Consider the following 22,088-nt stretch of genomic DNA (forward strand, 5'->3'; position numbering starts at 1 on the left):
AAATAAAGCAGTTTAGTAAGGTTTTACGATAAAGCTTCAAGATAATTGTATAAACCTTGATAGAAAACGAGCCCTCTGGTTCTTTACTTAATAGAGGTTTGGAAAAATGGAGTGGGGGAAAGGCAGGCAGTCTAGATAAATAGATCCCAGAGTTATTTATAAGCTTTTTTTTTTTAAAGTAGGCTGCAGGTATGTTGGAAGTTAGTAGTCAGTTAAATACTGGCAAGAAAAATTGGACCAGAGACAGATCCAGCTGGAACAAAAGCATTTTCCTCCATGGTTGCATGGAAAATTAATGTAAACATTAATGTGACATTGCCCTGTGTTCACTCTTAACAAAATTAATCCAATCTGGATGATGAATCTAGATCTATAAATATATTTATTATAATATAACAAGAACTTAACAGTAAACATAAACTATATACAATGCCATTACAGAGAACCCTGGTTGTTTTATATTAGTCACAGAAATAGCCAGTTTTGCTCCAGTGTGAGAAATGAAGAAATAAGCTAAATTGGAAATGTTGAATGTGTTAGGTCTTGTTGATTGCTAGCACCTCCTTTGGAGGTAGACACACACCAACACTAAAATTAGTCCTGCCCCAGGCAGTTAGAAACTTGTGCTCCAATCTTTAGGTTCACACTTGTACCCTGTTTGACATAAATACTTTAAATGACATATTATGTATATAATTTTGTTGTGCTTATTTTTTTCTCTAAAGAATAAATAATCAAAACAACTGCATAACAAAGGTTGGAACTTCACTATCAAAAGGAGAGAGATGTGAGTCACCATATAGCCTGACTGAGCATTTTTTAAATTATTTTTAAATACTGCAAGATACAAATTCCATACTATTTTGTTCTTTTATTAATAAAATAACTTTAAGGTGATTGGCTAACTGTCTGAACTGGTTTCCTGAAAGTTGTAAGCAGACCTCCCTGATACAAAAAGGCTAACATATTTGGTATGAAATTCAACTAGCTATTGACCGTAGTGTTTCTCATACAGAGATTCTGTAAAGGAATCTCTCCACAGAATTACCACCATGGCATTTAGAATCTAAAACTGTGACGGCAAATGTAGTAACTCTTTCTGCTGCTCTGTTTGGAAAAAAATCACACAAATCCTCTGCTCAGGATTATTTTCCATTTGTTAACTGTAAGAAGCTGTTTCCCCTCATTATATCTCCCTGCTCATCTCCCATTTGATCATTCCATTTACAAATTTATAAAGAATTTTCACATCACAATGCTTCTCTGGATAGACAATGTTTTAATATATATATATATATAAAAATATAACCCCTGTGCTGTGCATATACTTACAACTCTACACAGTAATCATTGTGTGTCTTTTATACTGGGCTTCATCCAATCCATTTTCTCTCATGGGATTTAAACTTGTGTGTTTAAAACGTGTGACTATTTTTATTCTGAAACGGTCTCATTCTGATGCCCCTTAATGAGAGAAGTTTGCATTTAAGACTTCCATACCTTTTAATTAGGAGATAGGTTTTGGTTTTTTTTTAAGATGTCCTCTTAGATGTAATTTAAAAACAAAAAGATAGTGGCATATATCCCAACATAAGGAATCTTGATTGTGATCCAAAAATGAGTATATGAGGCATCTTCTTAAATAACTTACTGAAAATGTGGAAATCCCACATCATATGGTTTGTTTTATTAACATGATTCCAATCAGAATATTTTGAAGAGGTTAGTTTAATCAAGAAAATGCCTCTGGACTCTAAAAATAATAATAATTGCATTAGAGGTTGCAAGCACTGTTAAGTTTTGCTCGTACAACAGAAAACAGGGTAAAAACCATTCTCCACTCCCAACACACAAATGCTGCCATGTAGGGGGCAGAAACCCATACAGCCCAAGAAACCCTTTTCACATAGAATGCCATTATAATCAGTTCTTCTCTCTCTTTCTCTCCTTTTTTTGCTGCTCTAGAGAACTGCAGTATTTATTTGAGCTGATGGAAGACTGACATCAACCTACGCCAGCTGTCACACAAGATATCTCTCAGTCATTGGTACTGAAAAGCATGTATTTGTTAAAAACAAATGTAGGAATCAAAGTGATAAGGACACTTTGACTTCTTTCTAATAGCCTAATGTGTAATAGTAAAACTAATCTTCTGCACAGTTATGTTAAGAATCAAGCTTGCTCTCTAGGAGTAAAATGCAGTTTTTTCTCTCCCCCCGGTTAAAAAATATGTGAAATTCTATTGCACCTGGGTTGACCCAAAGCCTACATCCGTAACAAGTGCCACTACAACATCTAGTGACACACTTGTATTATCAAGTTACACTATCTTACATAGCACGGAGCTCTCTGCTCCTCGTTCACCAAAAGGTGAAGATGATTTTCTACATTCAATGTAGAGAATATTCAAAACTTTAGAGCAATATGTTCGTTGCTTTTGTGTTTTTGTTCTTCTAATTTTATTTATTTTTCTTGTTGTAATAGCTTTTTTTATTTTTGCCTGCGTTTGGCAGGCAAAACCAGTTCTCCGTCCAACTCCTTGATAGCATCAACCGCTCTGAATGTACTTTTTAATTACTACACAGCCATGTCGAAACACAGGGCATGGCATATTGGGTAGAAGCGTCCACGTGTTTGTCTTAGGGTCGTAGGCTTCCATATTCCCCAGCGCAGGTCCTTCGCTGCTAACAATTCCACCCGTGGCATAAATTTTTCCATCAAGAACCACAGCACTATACACAAAAAGAAAAGAAAAGTTTTGCTTAGTATCTTGTAAAACAGTTCACATTGTAGTTTTTAATGCGCTTTTGTAATACAAGCCTAACACGATAACTATTAAAATAATAAGAAACACTTGCAGCTTTAGAAGGCTGAATACCCCTTCCATTAATTTTAATAACCTTCCCCTACCTGCGCTGCCCCTCCATCCCCCAGGTAAGCTTTCCCCACTTTAACCATACAGCAGGGAAACTGTGGAAGACATGACTCACTCAAGCCTATAGAGCAAGGGTCGGCAATCTTCGGCATGCGTGCCAAAGGTGGTACGCAAGCCGATTTGTGATGGGCTGAGCAGCCCATCGCCACTCTGGGGTTCCAGCTGCTGCAGCCCCAGTACACACCTGCTGCTGGCCTGGGGACCCCAAGGGAACCCCAGGCGGGCAGCGGGCTGAGCAGGCCGGCGGCTGAGACCCTGATTGGCAGGAGCTGGCGGCCGGAACCCCAGAGCGTTCAGCCCACTGCCTGCCTGGGGTTCCATTCACTCAGCCGGCAGCAGACTGGGTGGCTCAGTCTGCTGCCAATCTAGGGTGCCGGCAGCACTCAGCCTGCTGCTGGTCTGGGGTTCCGGCTGCCGGCCTCACTCAGCCTCCTGTCGGCCTGCGTGAGCAGAACCGCAGGCTGGTAGCGGGCTGAGGGGGGCCGGCGGCGAGGATCCCAGCTGGCAGGAGCTGGCGGACAGAACCCGAGGCCAGCAGCGGGCTGAGCGGGGCTGGTGGCAGAAACCCCAGACAAGGATCCCAGGCCCTGCTCAGCCCACTGCTGGTCTCGGGGTTCTAAATTGATAAGATCTGCACTTTAATTTTATTTTAAATGAAGCTTCTGAAATATTTTAAAAACCTTTAAATACAACAATAGTTTATTTATATAATATAGACATAGAGAGAGACCTTCTACAAACATTAAAATGTATTACTGGCAGGAGAAACGTTAAATTACAGTGAACTTGGCACACTGCTTCTGAAAGGTTGCCGGCGAGGGTATCAACAGCACAGCCACTGTTGCAATGTACCAGGCCTAGATATACACATAGGCACCACATATAAGTGTATAAACAAACAAATGTAGCTGCTATTCAGAAGTTTCTGGCTCCCAGTCCTGTGCATACAAAATGCCTCTTTTACATTACTAGTCTTTGCCAAAGCTGTAAAGGAGGAAACAGGCCCCCCCGCCTACAAGCTCAATGAAAACCCTTTTTTGACTCAACCCCTTGGCTGGTCAGTTATCTTTTTCTTTCATTGTGGAGGTTGGGGTCATGACCACATTTCCCCCTGAGCCAAACCCCCTCCCACCCCCATTTTCCTCTCTCAGACTCAGAAACACATCATACTGCCTGTATGTGGTTGCTGGTGTGAGTGCTGTCTGGCAAAAGGCATTACAGCATGCATACAAAGCCAATCAATGGCTATGGATACTGAACAGTCTCCGGGGGTGGGGAGCTGGGTGCCCTAGTTTATAAAAAGATTAGCATGTTTTAAAACTTTGCAAATTGTAAATATATTGCAAATAAAGCAAACTGAACGAAGGAGGGTAAGGGAGAGGCTCCCTGCCACTGACTGGGCTCGCTGAACTTAACACTAAGTAGCACATTCACAGATTTCATCAAACTCATTTTGAAGCAATAAGAAACATACAGAGCGGGTTGTAGCACAAGGAGGAAGAGTTAACATTTAAGGATGGGGCAAATGCAGACTCCTAAAAGATGCCAGCATAAAAAACAACCAACCAAAATGCCTCTGAAAAAAGAAGAATGTGAAGAACAAGAAGTGGGCAATGTCTTCAGTAGGAATCAGGATAAAAAGAAAGCTGAACTGAAAACAGTGATGAGAGGAGGATTTAAACAAGACGAGTATGAGTTACTTACACAAGTAAGTAGGAAATAATGAAGACCTTGTCAAAATAACTGTTAATCTGAAAGGAGGTAAATGGGGATACTTGAAACATTTGATTAATGCGTACATACAAATCAGCAGGGCTGGCTGATATACAGCCCAAGGTCTTAAGGGAATTTGCTAAGGAATTTACGGAACCACTGGTGATTATTTCTGAAAAGTCACATAGAAATGGGGAAGTACCAGAGGATTTGAATAAAGCAAGTGTTGAACCAATATTCAGAAAAGCAAAGACTCACTGTGAGATTACTGATTACTAATACACCTCTACCCTGATATAACGCGGTCCGTGGGAGCCAAAAATCTCACCACCTTATAGGTGAGACTGCGTTATATCGGGTTCGGTCCAGTACGGCGTACCGGCTCTTGCTGGTAGGCCATGCCAGACTGGACCGGCTTCCCCGGCGGGGATTTAAAGGGCCTGGTTCTCCACTGCTGCAGGGAGCCCTGGACCCTTTAAATCACCACCGGAGCTCTGGAAGTGGGGCTTGGGTGGGGATTTAAAGGACCTGGAGCTCCTCGCAACAGCCAGAGTCTCTGGCCCTTTTAATCCCCGCCCGAGCCCTGGGGCAGCCAGGCTCGAGCGGTGATTTAAAGGGCCCAGGGCTCCACACGAATTTGGATATAACACAATAAAGCAGTGGTGCTCAGGTGGTGCTTCAAAGGGCCCAGGGCTCCTGGCTGCTTTACTGCGTTATATCCAAATTCGTGTTCTATCGGGTCGCGTTCTAGCGGGGTAGAGGTGTATCTATTCTGTATAGCCTTACAATTTGCCCTCAGCTGAACTCCTACAGAAAAATGATAAAAGACAAAAACACCAAATACTTTTTCTCAAAGTGATCATTCCATATCTGACCTCTCAATCCTCATCCTCAACAGGAACCTGCACAACACCTTCAAAACACAAGCCTGGGAACTTAAATTCATAACTCTGCTTGACACCAAAAATCATGGCTGGAGATACTGATTTATGGCTTTTTATAACAATTTGTAACCTAGTAACCCTCCTTTGTCCTATAACTGCAGAGGTATTAACTGCCCCCTTCATCTTGAATAGTCTGTTGCAACATGTATTAACTCCTTATCTGTTCCATATTTGTACTTAGCTGTTGCCACTACCTGTCCCAGACTTGAAGTAGTGCTCTGCGTATGCCTCTCTCACCACCAGAAGTTGGGCCAATAAAGATACTACCTTACCCACCTACTCTATCTAAATGAATAAATAAATAAAATTAAAAAGATAGAGCGAGACTGAAACTAGGACCCTCCAACCAGCCTTTATTTAGTCATATATTCCTAACACTCCCAGCCCCTCCATCCATTTGTCAGTTACACCGACTCATTACATCGTGTCTTTAGAGACTTATGTGTAACTTTATGTAAGGAATAATGCCACTGAAGTGCACAATTGTACGAAGGATGAGCGTCTTGAATTGTAAGCACTGCAGGGCAGGGAAGCTTGCTTAATATGCCTACCAAAATGGTGTCCCAAACTTGATTGAGTATGACTGTAATACTGCTACTAATAAATAACTGCTATTAGTAGCAAGACCGACTGTTACGTATAAGCACTTAGGATAGTGGAATTATGAGAACTCAACAACATGGACTTGCTAAAGAACATAAGAATACAAGTCAGACTTAGCTGGCTACATTTGGGATAAAGACGTGTGGACACAGTTCTGTACAATGGTGACCTGTGCCAAACTGAGCCTTCATCTCTGCCCTAGAAAAGACAGCTTTCTAAAGGCTCAAAAGGGTACAATATGAGCATAAAAATGGCCACATTGGATCAGACTAATGGGCCACCTAGCCCAGTGGCCTGTCGCTGATCCTTGGAGTTTAGGGACAACTGGAGTCTGGTATTGCATCTCTGACCATTTTGGCTACTAGTCATTGATGGACCTAGCCTCCATGAATGTATCTAATACTTTCTTGAACCCATTTATACTTTTAGCCTTCACAGAATCCCATGGCAACAAGTTCCACAGGCTGACTGTGTGTTGTGTGAAGAAATACTTCCTTTTGTTTGTTTTAAACCTGCTGTCTATTAATTTCATCAGGTGACACCCCCCCTAGTTCTTTTGTTATGTGAAAGGGTAAATAACACATCCCTATTCACAAGACAGTCTGGCATACCAGTTTACCAATATGAACTGGCACAGGGTCACTCTGTTACAATGGGGTACAGAATACTGACCAGAGAGAGTAAGGGTACAGAAGGCATGTGAACACAGTAGTTTCAGCATGTTTTTGCAAACAAAAAAGTGGGAATTGGCCATATATGTACTGGGCTGCTGGTCCAGCTGTGCAAAGGGACACAGAAGAAGACTATTTTCAGGGATTGGCACTAGACGCTGTGGTATCTGTATTCTTCAGTTAAAGCCCTTGCTAGGGTAATCTGACAACACCTTACTTGAAAAATTAATTCAAATTGGTCTGGCTAGGAGCACTGCCACGTGGGTTAAAACAAAACTGATGGAAGAATCATAAATAAGGGGTAACGATAAGAGGCAATATTTGGTGCAGAGGGCGATGCTTTGGTCTGGTTTTATTTAACATCATCATTAATGAGTTAGAAACCTATGTAAGCAGCCCATTAAATTAAAGTTGCAAATTACTGGGAGGTGTTACCACCAGCAGGGAGGACAGACAAAATAATAGGAACACGGGGACCTTGAAAGGTTAGCAGTATGAATAGGCAATAAAAGGGGATCCAACTGAAAACACGAAAGTAAATACATCTGGGGAAAATACCTATATAGCTTACACATCAAGTTTCCAAAAGCATCTCAGGGTTAGCTCCACCAAGGAGATTCAGGCTCAGTGTTGCAAAGCCTGACTTTAGGCCCAGTAGAATCCACACTCCCAAGTTAGGTGTTCAAGGTCCCTATAAAATGCTTGTGAAGAGTTGGGTGCCGAAGAACAGGATACACAAAAGCCCACAGACTGAGTGGTGGGCCATCTAAGCTAGCTACTAGGAAATGCCAATCAGAGGGGCAACCCGTTGTATACAGCTCCACCCCTTATGTGTGCGCTTAAAACCCACCGCTCAGACGGAGTGAGGCAGGCCCCTAAGGCCAGCCTATACTCAAAAGTTATGTCGACCCAGCTACATTGCTCAGGGCTGTGAAAAAATCTACACCCCTGAGTGATGTTGTTAAGCCGAGCTAACCCCTAGTGTAGACCATGCTGGGCCAGTGGAAGAATTCTTCTGTTGACTAGCTACTGCCTCTTGGGGTGGTGGATTAACTAGGCCGATGGTAGAAACCCCTCCCTGCACTGTAGTGAGTATCTACATGAAAACATGACAGCAGCCAGCAGGTGTGTTTCTGTAGCATTTCACGTGTAGACAAACCCTTAGCCTGGGCTGGATCGAGACACCTATCTCTGCTTGGGATTCACAGCCCCAACCACTCTCCTGGAAACAGGCAACTAAGCCGGGTCAGCCCTTTCTCGAGGAGAAGATGGCGGTGGTGCTGCCTAAGTTTCTGCCAGTTGGCACATGCAAAGTCACCATAAGGCATGAAATCACTGAGCTGCTCAGTGCCTAACTCACACTTAAGCCCTGCTGTTCCCCTGCTTCGCTTGCCTAAGGGGCCTGATTTGGTAGGTGTGCATGGTACACATGTAACCTGCACAAGAAAAGAAGGAGATAGCTGGTGGTGGTTGTCCCAATAGCCTAGTGGTTAGAGCACTCACCTGGGATGTGGGCAACCCAAGTTCAAATCCCTGCTCTGCCTGCTTTGGAGTAGGGAGGTGAACCCAGGTCCTTTCACCAGCCCAGATGATTGCCCCAATCTCTGGGTATAAGGATAGACAGCACCACCAACTCCTCCTCTGTCTGGATGAGGCTCTATACACAAGGTAGGCACGAGCTAGGTATCAAGCTGCTAGGCAGTGTCAGGCCTGAGGCATGTTTATGCATGCTCACCAGCAAAAACTGGGGGCACCTAGGGGACTCTACCAGTGAAAACCAGGGTGCCTACAGGGTTGGTGGAAGCTAAGCAGGGGTTCTGAGTATGCTAGTGGTGCCTAAATGTTGGATTTAGGGCTAGATTAACAAGGAGACCTTAGATGCTCAACTGCCTAAGTGCAGTCCAAAACTTTAAGGCAGGTGGACGGAAAGTGGTATGTTCATCACTCCCTCTTCCTATTGTTCTTCTCCTCCCAGCCCCTCAGTTGTAAAAACAACATTAACGGAGGCTAATGTCTGAAGAAAGGAATAATCACAATAATTAGGATGCAAGCTTGTTGTTCGGTGCCATTAACACTAAGTGATTACATGCTGTCAGAACCTGAAGAGAAAGACAGCTGCGAGCAGAAGAACTTTGCTGTGAAAGCAACAAGCCCTCTGCCTGCTGTAGCGAGCGGAGCATACAGCCCAGGTCAAAGAACAGCTGAGCTTGGCGGAGTCACTATAATGCCAAATGGCTGAGAGTAATTTGTTCATAACCAAAGTATTTTTTCCATCTTCAAGTGAAATACTTTCCACAACTCTTGCTTGGAAATCGGACAGGGTGGTGGATGGCTGTGCGCTAGACTGGTTCCAATCTCTCCTCTCTGTTCCTGAGGCAAGTGGGTTTATTTTCTTTTATTTAAAACTGTCCATAAGAACGTACAAGAACAATCAGCCATACTGGGTCAGAACAACGGGCCAAAGGGGATGTCTACAAGGCAATTAAATACCCACGGCTGGCCCATGTCAGCTGCTTCAAGCTCTCAGGGATCAAGTTGTACAGTTGCCATGTAGATATTTGGGCGTGGGCTGGAATCTGAATGTCTACTCCACAATTTTGCAGCCTCACAGCCAAGCCCCAGGAGCCCAAGTCAGCTGACATGGGCCAGCCACGGATGTTTAATTGCAATGTAGAGATACCCTGCATGCACAGCAGGGGTGGGCAAACTTTTTGGCCTGAGGGCCACATCTGGGTGGGGAAATTGCATGAGGGCCATGAATGTAGGGCTGGGGCAGAGGGTTGGGATGCAGGAGGGAGTGAGGAGTGCAGGAGGGGGCTCAGGGCAGAGTGCGGAATATGGCGGGGGCTCAAGGGGTTAGGGGCTGCTGGAGTGTGGGCTGCAGGAGGGGTTCGGGTGCGGGCTCCAGCCCAGTGCTGCTTACCTGGAGTGGCTCTGGGGTGGCAGCAGCACGCACCAGAGCCAGGGCAGCCTGCCTGCCCTGGCCCCACGCCACTCCCAGAAGCAGCCGGCACCACATCCCTGCAGCCCCTGGGGAAGGGGGGGGGGGCAGAGGGCTCCGCGAGCTGCCCTCACCTGCGGGTACTTCCCCCAAAGCTCCCATTGGCCGCAGTTCCCCGTTCTTTGCCAACGGAAGCTGCAGGGGGCAGTGCCTGCAGGCGAGGGCAGTGCACAGAGCCATCCACCCCCCGCCCCCAGAGGCCGCAGTGATGTGGTGCCAGCCGCTTCTGGGAGTGGCACGGAGCCTGTGGCACTACGGGGGTGGTAATCCCGTGGGCCAGATCCAAACCCCTGATGGGCCAGATCCAGCTTGCGGGCCATAGTTTGTCCCCCCTGTGTACAGGGTTCAGGGAGGCATCTAGTTTTGCTAGTGATTTTCAACTGTGAACACTCTTTGGAGTTAGGCACCTAATGTGTTTTTTGCAAGAAGCCGGGGACATTCCCTCATAATCTTTACTGCGGGGGTTAAGGGGCTCAGCTGGATGTGGGAGACCTCCTAGTTCAAGGCTCCCCACACCAGATACGGAGAAAGGGGTTGAGCAACAATCTACCATTTCGCAGGCGAGTGCCCTAAATTACTGAGCTATGGGACATTTTGATCTGTGGCTCCCTGCATCTCTCATTTGAAGCTGTGCCACCATGGAGCAGAGAGACGGGCCCTTGGATGAGTGCTCTATTCTCCAGCATCAGTCTCACTCTGAGTATTTATCCACTGTGGAACAGCTTCAATAGGAGCAACTGAGGGTACTCCACATCAGAAGATCCTGTAGCCCAGTTTATTAGGGCATGTACCGAGAGGTGACAGATCGCTGTTCAAATCAGTTCTCTGGCAGAGGGGGAACTTGAACTAGGTGGTCGCCCACATCCCAGGTGAGTACCCAAACCCTTGGGCTAGAAGTTAGGAGGGAACTCTTCCCCTACAGCTGTTTTGTCAGGCAGCCTCTGATCAGGCCCTGCAGGTGAATTGGGCTGCTAAATGCCTGTATTCCCTTGGCTTGTGAATCGCTCTGGGGCTTAGGTGGCAGATAGGCATCTGGACGCTAGAGGAAGGAAACAATGCACACACCCACAGGCAGAAACTTAGGTACCCAGAGAACTGGGTAACTGCAAGAACTTAGACATCAAGTGAGTTCAGGCATCTGCAGAGTTTGGCAGTTTTGTGAAATCACAGCAAAGCCTAACCCTGGGACTTGGGCTCCAAAGTACTTCTGTAAACCTAGACTTTAGCTTTTCTTTTACTCTTTACTCACCCGCAGGACAAGAGAAGTACTTACCTACTTTTCATCAGAGGCTCTTAGTGCACTTTAGAGAAGTACTATGTACGAGTGATGCATTAGGACTCCATCCCTGTTTTTTAAATCAGTGTGTGAACTTGTGTGCACTGCATAAGCCATCTTGGTTTTTTGTTCTACTGCTTCTGTGAATAATTGTCTGATTTCACCCACAATAATTCTCATCTCTTTGAGATCACGTGTTTATGTTACAGCCAATGATCATTAAGAAAATATAGGAAGTATATAATGTTTAGGACAGGAAATGAGTATCTTATCCAAGTGCAGCCTGAGAGGGGTGGAATTTATTATCTGATTCAAGGAAGTACTTAACGTTGCGCTTAAGTCTTTCTCTATTCAGAAAAGCGGGTAAGCACGTGGTGGGTGCTTTCCATAATCAGGGCCCTCGTTTGGCAGAATATCAATTGCCTAAATTGAAATTTGGTGATGACGTCAAGGGACCTTTCACATCTCATCCAAAAGAGAGCAGCCCTAGCAGCACCGTTGCTTCGTAATGAAGCAATGTATTAACAGTAACTCAGACGGAAGAATCCTACCTCCTGAATCATCAGCATCACTGGCCACAGCAGCTAGGTCTGGTGTTCCTTAGAGATCTCCCATTCAAGAACTCTCTTGGCCTAAACCTTCTTAGCTTGTGAGTATCACACAAGGCAGCAGCACAAGATGGTATGGCTACAGGCTACTCTAAATTGTGAGACTTATAACATTCCCTGTACAAACTGGCCTAAAAACATTCATTCTTGGCTGGAAATTCACAACATTTGGAAAAAAAACTTTCTAGTCGTTTTTGAGGTTATAAAAATACATTTTTTAATGGCTGAACTGGTTTTCCCTTGTGCATCATATTCTGGTTAACTGAACATTTCAAGACTCTTTTTAATATGCGGAGATACTGAGAATGGGCATAGATCCACACACACTAATTTAATTGGAACAGATCCAAAAAGACAATTAAAGACTAGTAGGTAAATATACATAGAATTTCTTTACAAAACCTTCCTCTTTCAAATATTTACAAGTAAGAAATTAGCCCACTTTGTACACATTCTTTTGTTGCTCTTGCTTTTTAGTCAGATTTTCCCAAAACTTAATTATTTGTGGATTAATATATGGATGGGGCACCTCCAAAGAACATCCACTTGGAGGCTAGAGTTTAGTGGATGCTAATCTCCACAAGGCTCTCTCTCAATCTGGTAACTGTGCTAACAACCTCTGCCCATGTTCACAGAAAGTTTTGAAGCCAAGACGCTATGTTTTAGAAGGCTCAAGATTTAATGCCCAAGTTTTCCATAGGTTTTGTTAGGTGTCCCTGTGCTGCCGCAGATGTTATTTTTCGAATTAGATAGAAAATCAAGATTAAGACCACTCACAGTCATTAAAGATGTGCTGGAATTTTTTGTAGTTGCATTATTAGTGCGGGTGCCATGGCCATATTCTAATTATATTCTACCTAACTATATTCCCCCAGTGCTTTCAGTTGGATAGTGTTGGAGTAATAGTAATAGGATGAAATTTAATAGTGAAAAGTGCAAGGTCACGCACTTAGGGATTAATAATAAGAACTTTAGATATAGATTGGGGACGCATCAGTTGGAAGCAACAGAGAAGGAGAAGGACCTTGGGGTATTGGTAGATCACAGGATGACTATGAGCTGCCAATGTGATATAGCCGTTAAAAAAGCTAATGCGGTTTTAGGATGCATCAGGTGAGGTATTTCCAGCAAAGATAAGGAGGTGTTAGTACCGTTATATAAGGCGCTGGTGAGACCCCACCTGGAATACTGTGTGCAGTTCTGGTCTCCCGTGTTTAAGAAGGATGAATTCAAACTGGAACAGGTTCAGAGACGGGCTACTAGGATGATCCGAGGAATGGAAAACCTGCCTTATGAAAGGAGATTCAAAAAGCTTGGCTTGTTTAGCCTAGCCAAAAGAAGGCTGAGGGGGGATATGCTTGCTCTTTATAAATATATCAGAGGGATTAATATTAGAGAGGGAGAGGAATTATTTAAGCTTAGTACCAATGTAGACACAAGAACAAATGGGTATAAACTGGACACTAGGAAGTTTAGACTTGAAATTAGACGAAGGTTTCTAACCATTAGAGGAGTGAAGTTCTGGAACAGCCTTCCAAGGGGAGTAGTGGGGGCAAAAGACATATCTGGCTTTAAGATTAAGCTTGATAAGTTTATGGAAGGGATGGTATGACAGGAGAGCCTAATTTTGGCAATCGATCTTTGATTATCACCAGATAAGTATGCCCAGTGGTTGGTGATGGGATGTTGGATGGGATGGGATCTGAGTTACTGCAGACAATTCTTTTCTGAGTGCTGGCTGGTGAGTCTTGCCCACATGCTCAGGGTTTAGCTGATCGCCATATTTGGGGTCGGGAAGGAATTTTCCTCCGGGGCAGATTGGCAGAGGCCCTGGAGGTTTTTCGCCTTCCCCTGCAGTGTGGGGCATGGGTCACTTGCTGGTGGATTCTCTGCAGCTTGAGGTCTTCAAACCACAATTTGAAGACTTCAATAACTCAGGCATAGGTTAGGGGTTTGGATGGGTAGGGTTCTGTGGCCTGCTTTGTGCAGGGGGTCGGACTAGATGATCACATTGGTCCCTTCTGACCCTAGAATCTATGAATCTATGAATAAACTGTTGTGTAGTGTTGCTGTGTGCTGCTGAACAGCTGCCACACTTCTACCCAGAGGTGGCTGCATTTTAGTAGTAGCCAAGGCAGTTTCTGTGCATTATTTGTATATCAGTTATGCTTTAATGCACAGTGAGATCCTTCAGGATATAAACTGCTATATAAATGAAAGATCATTATTATTAGTCTGTTGCTGTGATTTAAATCAGCTGTCCATTTTCCCAAGTCCCAACCACATATTTCCTTCCAGATCTGCTAGAAGACCTAGGTTTTCTCTCTCTACCACTTTTCTCCCAGCTGTAGAAAAACGGACACTGCATGCTGAAAGGCCAGCTTTTAAATCTGTGGGCTTGAGAAGTAGGCAACTATTAAGAAATCATACTCCATAATCAGAGTCATCTGGGAATTTCTCTCCAAACAAGCTGTGCTCTAACCCATTTTAGTGTCTGAAGTTGATCCTAACTTTGTAACAGGAAATGAATAGGCTGGGGATCCACAACCAGTGCCACAAGTTAGTAGGCCCACTAGTTAAGCAGTGAAGTTATGCTTCACTGACCAAGAACCAGAATTTATTTAAAAGGTGAAAAAAAAACAAGCCCACCATGTTTGTGTTGTACTATTCAGCCTGAATCTAAGTTTTCTTAAGGGTTCCCATTCGACAGAGCCATATAACAAATCTTACTGGCTAAGAGTTGGAGAAGGAGGCTGAAACTGCTTTTCTCTGTCTGTTGGGAATTGCTGGTACTAAATTAGCTTCTCTGGAATCATTGCTGGTCCCACCGTGCTGCTGCTGTTACCCTGTGGAGAAACTCTGTAACACAGCTCTATTTGCATGCAGCCTGAATTCTAAGTAAGCAGGAATATGGAATTTTTAATCAGACACAGAAACATATTCTGTATTCTTTATGCTTGGAGAAAAATAAACCCTTGAAGAGTGAACTGGAAATGGAGGATATCTGTCTGCAAAGGGAGGACTTCTGAGCTATATGGAGCAGGGGAGGCTTTTTTCTCCCACTCCTTTGCAGAGTGGAGGGAGGTGGCCATCAGGACAGTGCAAAGCGCGATAATCACAGCTCCCAGCACTTGTCTTCTGCTGTCATCTGTGACTGAAGCAGACTAGCAGAGTATGTGGTTGGGGGGCCTCCAAATACCCAGCAGTACAAATATAGGCTGAAAATGAGACCACGATCATGTTGCTAAACACATATTTTCATGCTGTTTGGGAAACTCTAAAGATTCGGTTCACCCTAAACATCCAGTAGGAGATTTTCTATAGGCACAAAGGCCACTTATGTGTCTAACTCCCACTGACTTTCAAAGCAAGCTTGGTATATAACTACCCTTTGTGCCATTCAAATCCTGCCTCAGGTCAATATCAAAAGTCCCATTGTCTACAATGGGATTAGGTTTTGTCCCAAAGACATCAATTTATTTTAAATTGTAATTAAAAAGAGATTTAAATTGACCTCTACATTTTTTCACAAGTCACCCCTCCCATGCTATATGCAATCCCACTAGCTAGTTATTAAAGTGATAAAACCCTTCTGGTTAAAATATAAAAATGAGGTGCACAAACTTTTCCCAACAAACCAGGCTTTGTGTGAACCTGATTGAGGGAGGATCACATTAACATGTGGCTAATTTTTATGTTGTTAAATAACATCTGCATTTTTTTATTTATTTAAATCCTAGATAATGAGGCAACTCATGTAAGCTGCATCACACCCTTTATTTCTGGTTTACAATCTTTAGAGAAAAATATCATTAACTACTGTCTGAACACAGTGGGGTTCTCCTCAATTCAATTTCACTCTTGTTAATACAGAGGAACAGTGAAAATCTGTAATTAGCACAGAAGCAGCAGGAACACAGTGGCATTGGCTGGAAGCTGGTGTGTGATTTTTTAATCTGTTTGCTGCGGGACAAAATTCAGCTCAGCAGTCAAAAAGAGGGCACTCTTTTAAATATAAAAAATGTGGAACTGACATTTGAAATGGCTTTTTTGGTTTTAAGGTGTTTTCTGTCCTTATTTTGAAACTAAAAATAAAATACAAGAGGAGTTTTAAAAAATATAAACATTCAGGCACATGTTAGCAGTGATGCAGTGTGGCTCTCTGGCTAAGGAGCTGCCTTGGTGGTCAGCAGAGGTGGCTTCTATAGCTAAGATTTTGTCATGGTTATTTTTAGTAGAAGTCATGGACAGGTCATGGGCAAGAAACAAAAATTCACAGAGGCTGTGACCTGTCTGTGACTTTTACTGCTGCAGCTCTATAGTTTCCCTTGCTACCACGGTGGCTGGGTGCTGCAGGGTTCTCTCTCCTCTCTCCCTGCCAGGCTGTCCCTGGTCCATGGAACCCTGAGGAGGGCCCCCTGAGGAGGCTGTCACCTGTCACTGGAAACCTGCAGGGGGACCCTGAGGGGGGCTGTCGCCTGTCATTGCAAGCCTGCCAGGGCTCCGCTGGCTGCCAGCTGTAGTCCCGCAGCCCCAGGGACTGAAGCAGAAAATGTCAGGGAAGTCTCTGGGATTGACCTCCGTGAGAAAAACATAGCCTTACCCATGTGAACTGAGTATTATCATCCTCATTTTACAGAGAGGTAAACTGACTTACAGAGCATTTGTATGGCTTGCCCTGAGGTCATGCAGCCTGTCAGTGATTAGAACCCAAGAGTTCTGCCTCTCCCAGCCTCACACTGCAAATCATGGTGCTTAAATATTAAGGGGAAAAATGTTCAGTATGATGCACAAGGGCATTTAAAAACATGCCTAAATATGTATAATGAAGATGAATAAAAACATATTGTATATATCTCCCTTCCCCCTGCCACTCTCACTATGATTATTATGTAGTCATTTTTTTCCCCCAGTAGAAAATACTGAGGCACTGGTAATTCAATCTTAATGTTTTTTTCTCACCTGCAGAACTGCCTGGAGTGGTTCATGTTGGGACCTGCTTTAATATTGCCTTTCTCTGGGTCATAGATGGTGGTTGCTCTTGCATAAGCTCCTCCAAGAATAAAGATGAACCCATTGAGAGTGACTGCAGGAGCATATTTGTTATCTGTCAATGGAAAGCAATACTGAGATCAGTTTCTAGGCTCAGGTTTGGAGTTGTTTTTGTTTATACATTCCCTTTATTTAGAGATAAGTCACGTTTCTCTAAACCGCCAAGGCTAGGGAAAGAAAAATGAGGAAGTCTTTTTTGTTTTTGTTTGTCTCTCCTAAACTTCTCAAAGGCACTTTTAAAGTTCATCATCAGTCCTTCATTCCCCAACAAGCCCCTCCTTCCCCCTTTAAACTGGTACAGTTACAATTATCCTCTCCAAACCCTGATTGAGCCACAGTGAAAGCTCTGTTCTTGTATCTGAAATTAATGTATCAACTTGTTGCAGAGTTTCGAATTGCTGCAAATCTTCACTCGCTTTCCATTTCTGAGCAGTGGCTCAGATGAATCCTAGTGCAAAGAATCCCACTTCTTAATAGTATTAAAAAATAGATTATCTTTCGTATTCCTTTGTTGCTTGTAGGTGGGTCCCAACACATCTAAGAATATTTTCTGGGGCCTAACATTTCTCCCTTAATCTTTCCTGCAGACATAATCTGCAGCTGTCACTGACTTCAACCGGAGTTGTGAGTGCTCAGCATTTCTGACATGTTAGCCCCCCAAACGTTCTAAACTGATTTCTGTTGAAGTTTCCCGGGAATGCTTTAACACTGAGAAATTATCTGCAGAGTTATCAGACGATACTTGGTAAAGTTAACCATATCATTATTTTCATAAATAATATGTGAAATTTAGCTAGCAGACTTATTCCATACATCCCTATTATAATACATCATATGTTTATACACTGGGAAACTTTAACAATGCTGGTTGATATTTCCCATGCCTGGTGTTTGTCGCAGGCTATTTTTTTTTTTAACATTTCCGCTAAAATGGTCCAGCAGTTTCCAAGAACGAGATTGTTGTTCTGCACATATTAAAAAACTCCTCAAATTTTGAGCTGAGAAGTTCTAGCATCTCCATGTTTTGGAGCAGGGACTTGTAATTTGGCAGAGTGGCAGTCTTTGTGTCAGGGACAATCCTTTTGTTGTTCCAGTGAAAAAGGTGACCAAATTTGGCCAAGTTCCCCCAAAACTATGTTAAAAGAACATCATCAAGGTCAAAGCACTCAGAAGTTAGGAAATACCAGAATTAAGGTTGCCTGTTAAATCTTAAGTCAGCCCTCTTGTGTGTATGCCTTACGGTACTACATGAGCATGTATTTAAAATCTGTATCATAAGGCATAGACTACACTAGAAGTAAGTGGCTGTGATGTGATGTATGCTATTGTTCACATTTTAGCAGGAAAGAATCTTGCAGAAAGTTGGGCTACAGCATATGCTCAAACTTTTAGTTTCATCCTCCAGAGGATGTCAGCTGTCTGTGTGCAGTTAGTAAAGCATCCCAAGTGTAGAAAAAACAACAAGGAGTCCTTGTGGCACCTTGGGCATAAGCTTTTGTGGGCTAGAGCCCACTTCATCAGATGCATGAAGTGAAAAATACAGGAGCAGGTATAAATATATGAAAGGATGGGGGTTGCTTTACCAAGTGTGAAGTCAGTCTAATGAGATAAATCAATTAACAGCAGGATACCAAGGGAAGAAAAATAACTTTTGAAGTGGTAAGAGAATGGCCCATTACAAACAGTTGAGAAGAAGGTGTGAGTAACAGTAGGAAGAAACTAGTAATGGGGAAATTAAGTTTAGGTTTTAGTTGGGGGCTGGCTGAAGGTGATGGCTAGTGGCTTTCTGTCACTTTCTTTGTTGGGCCTGTCTTGAAGTAGGTGACTTCTCGGTATACCACTAGCCATCACCCATAGCCACCAACTAAAACCTCTTCGCCCCATCATCAAGAATCTACTACCTATCCTGAAGTACGATCCCTCACTCTCACAGACCTTAGGAGATAGGCCAGTCCTTGCCTACAGACAGCCTCCCCCCCCCCAACCTGAAGCAAATACTCACCAGCAACTATACACCACACAACAAAAACACCAACCCAGGAACCAAACCCTGCTACAAACCCCGGTGCCAACTCTGCCCACATATTTATTCTAGGGACAACATCATAGGACCTAACCACATCAGCCACACCATCCGGGGCTCATTCACCTGCACATCTACCAATATGATATATGCCATCATGTGCCAGCAACGCCCCTCTGCCATGTACCTGTGCCAAACCAGACAGTCTCTACGCAAAAGCAACCTCCATCCTTTCATGTATTTATACCTGCTCCTGTATTTTTCACTTCATGCATCTGATGAAGTGGCTCTAGCCCACAAAAGCTTATAAATAAATTTGTTAGTCTCTACGGTGCCAGAAGGACTCCTCATTGTTTTTTCTGATACAGACTAACAAGGCTACCACTCTGAAACCTGTCACCAAGTGTAGAAAGTACTGAAGTGGCTAAAGCAAGTTACTGGAAAAAGACAGGAGAAGTCTGTTGCTAACCAAGTATCTATATGCATATGTCGAAAAACAAATTACTCTTAGGAAAATGTCATCGCTCTTTGTGATTTAAAAAATAATAATCATGTAAAAGAAATCTGGGAAGAAACTAATTCACGTAGAAGACAGAACAATATCTTCTCAATTCCACTAAGCCATTATAACATAGCAGAAAGACTTATCTGTCCTAACACCTCCTATCCCATCTATTTCAAAATCAAAATGTGTGTGTGTGTGTTCTCCATATTTAACTATAAATTTTTTTCTGGTCTCTCTCTGGCTAACATTCTGCAAGAGAGTATATACAGCCCACAAAAGAGAGCTCAGCATTAAACTTCCAAATCTCACAGGAAATTTATTTTGGGCTTCCTCAAGGCAGAAGTAATAACTTCTCAAGAGGCTGAATTGCTGCCTTCATATTCCTATCTATCAGCAAAAAAGAGGAAACCCCTTTGGTTATTTAAATAGTGATATTTTTCTCTTTTTAAACAAGCAGATTGACTCTAGTAAAAGAATGAGAACCAGCCTATCAACTTTGATTCTTATCACTATTTTCAGTATTTCACCTATTCATAATCTTCTATTGTTTTCAACTTTAGCCACAATTTCTAAGTAAGTACAAAGTAAATTTGAGAGGTTTCAGGAAGGAAAAAGTTCATAGCAAGTAAACTCGACTTCTGGTGAGGACTTTATATTACAAAAATATAAGGGAACCCCACAGAGATGGAGTCATAAAAGTTATAAACCAATGTAGTTCATATTACTGTGGCTGCAGTAAACCCCCACAAGTGCCACTGACTTATCCCCAAACTCGTAATTTCCCTCTAGACGTCATGGTTTGATAACCAAATATGGTCTTCCAGTGTCCTCCAGGTGGATGGCGAATATCCATCCTTAGCTTTCACATCACTTGGATAGCATCAATTCCCCTTCCTTTCTCAATTTTCCTCTTCGAGGTTGGATAACCTTATTCAAACACTCCATATGCTCCATTTCCCTCCCCCACTTAAAGGTCACTTGCTAGCAGGTTAGTGATGAAACCATGTTTTGACCGGGCCTTTTTGATGATGGTGATGATAGATGTGTCGCTGAGCTCCCATGAACAGACAGCTTGGGCCACATTACTGAGGAACAAAACAGAAGCACTCTATATATTAAATGGCTAGTGGAGGAATGGGTAAATGGGGAAGGACAAAAAAAAAGGAGGAGGAAGGGGTTAGGGTGACCAAACATCCCGTTTTAGCCAGGATAGTCCCTTTTTTAAGCCCTGTCTCAGCCGTCCCAACTTTTTTGATAAAAAGTGGCCATTTGTCCCATTTGCTCTTGCCAAACTGATCAAGCTGGCAAGAGCAAATGGGACAAATGCTCACTTTTTTCAAAAAAGTGGGGTGCGGGGAAAAGTGCTGGGGAGGGAAGGGGGAGAGCAGCAATGCAAGCCCCAGTCTTTAGGAAATATGGTCACCGTGGAAGGGGCTGAAAGAGAAAAGAGTTGTTCTTCCCACAAAGAACCCTTTCAGCAGCAGTTTGAAGACATCTGGACACTAAATTCCACTTCCTGTCATAAAATCTAAATTGGAAACTGCCCAGTATTCCATGTATAGTTTTTGCAACAGAAAGTTAGTTGAGATTTAAATGCAGAAAAAAAGGTTAGGATTTTTTTTAAATGGTAGGAAAAAAGTCCACTGCTTTATTATTTCCCCCCTATCATTTTGCTAAGAACTATTGTTCAAAATGGATGAACTCACTGCATAACTCTATTCACTGAAATTGTGGCTCTTTAAAATAAAGGGGGAGTTTAAACCCAGTGAGTGATATTCTTTTAGCAATAAGTCATTCCAGAATGTGGTTTGTACTTGTAGGAAACCACTGGGCAGGTGCACTTCTTGGGTGGTTGAAAATCTAGCCTATCTGAGACATATACCAATAACCTCAAAATAACAATAGACTTCCTCTGTTTTGGCTTATGGCTACAGTATCACATTAACAAGCTATATATTCAGTAAGACAGAATTCTAAAATGTCCTGCTGCACTCTCAGCAACTGCTGAAAGATCTTACATTGCATTCCGAGCCAGTGCTTGGTTACAGCCTGAAATGGTATTAAAATGAATGGCGGAAATGATCCCTATTGTAAACATTTTATTGAAATCGCACCAGCCAAAACATTTTTTTTTCAAAAAAATGCTGGCATGCCACTGTATGACTGTATCCAGATATTATTCCTACTGAATAGTCCACTGAATTCCTTATGAGGTGAATATATGTATGCTTATGAAACAGACTGGAAAACTAGTTAATGGAAACCAAATCTGCTTTGAAAACTGTGTGTCTCCACTTCTCCCTGCATATCTAAGGCAGAAAAACTCATGCCTTGTGTAGCAAATCAACATACAGGAATGGGATAAGATGACATCCCTCAGCAGCCCAGAGACTGCAGTCTGATTCTTAACATAGCTTGTGAAGTCTGAACTGCAAATATTGTAATTAGCAGCCAGTTCTCAGATTTCAGACATTTGGCAAGGAGCTGCTGCAGCTCCTTGAAGCCAATGCCCTCATAGGAACAGGAGGGAAAGAGAAAATGGGAATGAGTATTATACCACTAACCAAGCACACATCCAGCTTCGGATCAATAGAGAGTGCACCAGAGGTGACAGTGCAGAAAATCTAAAGAGGAGGGGTGAGCAAATCTAGGGACTAACACAAGGGGTAAGAAACATACACTCCATGCTCATCTAAACTAAATAGCTATACTGGCACTTGCTCCCTCTCTGTTTAATATAGGATTTATGCTTACTAT

At 43.0% G+C, this 22,088-nt stretch overlaps 1 protein-coding gene across 3 annotated transcripts in view; it reads right to left on the reverse strand.

The window, feature by feature from the left end:
- Window positions 1-426: 426 nt before the first annotated feature.
- The window catches only part of KLHL29 (kelch like family member 29), a 578,142-nt gene continuing 556,480 nt past the window's right edge, over window positions 427-22,088 (reverse strand). For 2 of the 3 annotated variants that reach the window (XM_030555343.1, XM_030555341.1), the window contains 2 exons: window positions 16,714-16,858; window positions 427-2,732 (listed from right to left, as the gene is read on the reverse strand). In XM_030555343.1, the coding sequence (XP_030411203.1) occupies window positions 2,549-2,732; window positions 16,714-16,858 (329 nt within the window). In that variant the 3' untranslated portion in view covers window positions 427-2,548. The remainder of the gene's footprint in view (window positions 2,733-16,713; window positions 16,859-22,088) is intronic. The other variant, XM_030555342.1, reaches the window with a different exon arrangement.

Source organism: Gopherus evgoodei, chromosome 3 (genome assembly GCF_007399415.2).
Source record: "Gopherus evgoodei ecotype Sinaloan lineage chromosome 3, rGopEvg1_v1.p, whole genome shotgun sequence".
Classification (NCBI taxonomy): domain Eukaryota; kingdom Metazoa; phylum Chordata; order Testudines; family Testudinidae; genus Gopherus; species Gopherus evgoodei.